The sequence below is a fragment of the Otolemur garnettii genome, unplaced genomic scaffold, assembly GCF_000181295.1.
Source record: "Otolemur garnettii isolate 467f Iridium unplaced genomic scaffold, OtoGar3 scaffold00025, whole genome shotgun sequence".
In the NCBI taxonomy this organism is placed as follows: domain Eukaryota; kingdom Metazoa; phylum Chordata; class Mammalia; order Primates; family Galagidae; genus Otolemur; species Otolemur garnettii.
Genome location: NW_003852420.1, coordinates 20,444,589 through 20,447,594, shown reverse-complemented (window position 1 = coordinate 20,447,594; position 3,006 = coordinate 20,444,589). Strand labels below are relative to the sequence as shown.

At 42.0% G+C, this 3,006-nt stretch overlaps 1 protein-coding gene across 2 annotated transcripts in view; it reads left to right on the top strand.

Annotated features, from left to right (window-relative positions):
- The window catches only part of THRAP3 (thyroid hormone receptor associated protein 3), a 49,775-nt gene extending 46,830 nt beyond the window's left edge, over window positions 1-2,945 (top strand). For both annotated transcript variants that reach the window (XM_023512148.1, XM_023512149.1), the window contains one exon: window positions 2,619-2,945. In XM_023512148.1, coding sequence (XP_023367916.1) covers window positions 2,619-2,898 — 280 coding nt within the window. In that variant the 3' untranslated portion in view covers window positions 2,899-2,945. The remainder of the gene's footprint in view (window positions 1-2,618) is intronic.
- Window positions 2,946-3,006: the final 61 nt, after the last annotated feature.

The following is a 3,006-nucleotide window of genomic DNA, read 5'->3' as shown; positions in this document are numbered from 1 at the left end:
CAAACTGGGTGGTGTCTGTGGCTCAAAGGAGTAGGGCACCGGCCCCATATTTGGACGTGGCGGGTTCAAACCTGACCCTGGCTGAAAACTGAAGAAAAAAAAAAGAATTATACAAACTTATGTTTTTTCTTTGATACCAAGTAGGATCCTTAGTTTTTAAACAGAAAGAACTTCAGCATCAAAATAATGTAATCCTTGTCCAGAGAAGGCTCCGTGGGAGACATGAATCTGTTACATTGACTATAGGGATGGTATGGAGAATCATTTGGGAATTCCTTTTGTAGTTGTTTTAGACATGGTCTTTCTCATTGCAAATTTTCTTGGGAAGTTATGTTTTAGAAATGACTCAAAGTTGTCAGTTACTAACTCTGTTTAGTCAAAGAAATGAGGTAGAACTAGATAGAACAAGATTGTTGATCTTAAATGCCTTCTAAACTAGTTTTGCAGACAGTTCCAAGAGAGGTGTCCAAATTTTCCTTAAACAAAGGTGGCATTGTTGAACTTTATAGGGCAAGAGTAATACCAAGGGCCTGATGTTTCTGTTTACAATTTTGAAAAGCAGCATAGCTGAAGCCCAGTACTTTTCTATAAGAAACAGTATTTCTTCTATTTCTGAACTTCAGCTGGTAAGAATTTTTATATCCATTTTATTTTTTTCCCTTAATTTTAAGTGCCTAGTACCAGAAGATATATATCAACTTTCTGATAAAAACTCTTTGAGATAAGCTGAATAGTTGGTGTAATACCTGTTTTGCCCATTTGAAAGTTAAGGAAGCCAAGCCCAGAATAATTTAAGATCACACAAGTATCAGCTGACATCAAAACTCAGATCTTTTTTTACCACTTTGTTTTCTGTTCCCTTGTGTTAGTCATGTCTTATGCCTTAGGAGTCCTAGCAACTTTCAGGTCTGCTCATAGATAAAAGGACCTGATAGTCCTCAGCAGGGCATGGAAGTGCTGGTACAGTATTCCTCAAGGCTGCCACTGATGGAAAGGGAACAGAACTCAAGCATTTCAGGGTTGTGTGTGCTTCCTGTAGAAATATATGTGTCTGCTTCTGACTTGATATGTGACCTTGAACAAGTCTCTATGTCAAGGTAATCTATGATTTGAGGCTGTTTTTATTAATATATTACCCTACAGTTCATAAGAACTCTTTTTTTATATAATTGAAGAATAAAATAATTTAGGCCACATAGCTAATAAGAGTGCTACTAAGATTCAAATTTGGGGCCCTTTGAGAGTCCTGTTTTTGAAAACCTTGAAATCGTACTGATTTTTAGTGGAGTCATAGTTAGGCATCTGAGTTGTAAGAATCCTATGACAGGCTCGGCGCCTGTGGCTCAAGCGGCTAAGGCGCCAGCCACATACACCTAAGGTGGCAGGTTCGAATCCCCAGCCTGGGCCCGCCAAACAACAGTGATGGCTGCAACCAAAAAAATGGCCAGGCGTTGTGGTGGGCGCCTGTGGTCCCAGCTACTTGGGAGGCTGAGGCAGGAGACTCGCTTGAGCCCACGAGTTGGAGGTTGCTGTGAGCGTGATGCCATGGCATTCCACCCAGGGGGATAGCTTTAGGCTCTGTCTCAAAAAAAAAAAAAAAAAAAAAAGAATCCTATGATAGTAACTTAAATTTTAATCTTTTTTATGAATAGATGCAAGAACCAGTGTGTTTGGGCAAGGGGTGGGGAGATGTATGCTTTTCATAATGGAGGACTGAGGGAAGAGAAGACAATCATAGGTTGTTGGCATTTGGCTGTTTTTCCCTAGAAGTCTTATACTCCTGGGAGCCGGGCCTTTCTGCTATCTGAGAGGCATTCAGTAACCTCCGCTAGCACCATGGCGGAGGTGGCACCAACCTTAGTACATAGACAGTGACTCATTGTAGTAAGCTAATTTGCCCTAGTCTATAATTTCCCCTACATGAAGGGAAGGGAAGGGAAATAACTCTGGGAAGAGTTTCGACAGAGCCTAGGCTTAGTAACACAACCTGTTTGAGCTCTGTGGGAGGTAGTATGCAGAGTTGTGGTATAATTAGAGTGAAGTTTGAATCCAGATCCTGCTGTGTTACCTGAGTTTCCAATCTATAAAGTGGGAGAAGTAACACTGAATGATACTGCCATTTACTGCATGCTGACTATATCAGTGTGAAGTGTTTATTAATCTTTAGAGGCACCCCGTAAGATAGGCAGTAGGCCTGTGAGAGAGATAACATAAAGCACTATAGTTGGTAATACATAAAGCCTCTGGCCAGGTACGAGATGCACTATACTTCTCAATATACTGTCAGTTTCCTTCTCCGTTTCTAATTTGTGCATATGTCTTAGACTGAGCTACTGGAGGCCATAGACGGTGTTTTGTTCCTCTTCCTGTTGTCACATGTTCATCACAGACTCAGCTAGACACAGATGTGTTATTGAACATGACTGACAGAATTGGGAGGAAGCGCCCCAGGTTTCCTGGGTGGATGGATTGCAGGTGAACTGGGTTTTTTAGATTACTGGTCTTCATTTTCTTCATTACCGACATACTCCTGATTACTCTGTGTCTTCCTCATGAGGCCCTAGCCATGGGCTGTCCCCTGTGGGGCTTATTGACTTCCCTGACTTTTCTCTTAATAGGAAGCATCGGAGAGCTCGAGATCGGTCCAGATCCTCCTCTTCTTCCTCCCAGTCATCTCACTCCTACAAAGCAGAAGAGTACACTGAAGAGACAGAGGAGAGAGAGGAGAGCACCACAGGCTTTGACAAATCAAGACTGGGGACCAAAGACTTTGTGGGTCCAAGTGAAAGAGGAAGTGGCAGGGCTCGAGGAACCTTTGTAAGCCTTTCTAACCTCTTCTGTTCCCCTTTATCTAAGCCCCTTGTTCCCACCAGTTCTGATTCTGTTTCATCAGAGTAGTAGTTTTATTGCCTCTGATGTAAGCAATCTAGTCTCTGGACCCCAGACTCTTTGATTCTCCCTCTTATATTTCCCAGGCTTTCCATATTTAGTTGTTTTTTTTTTTTT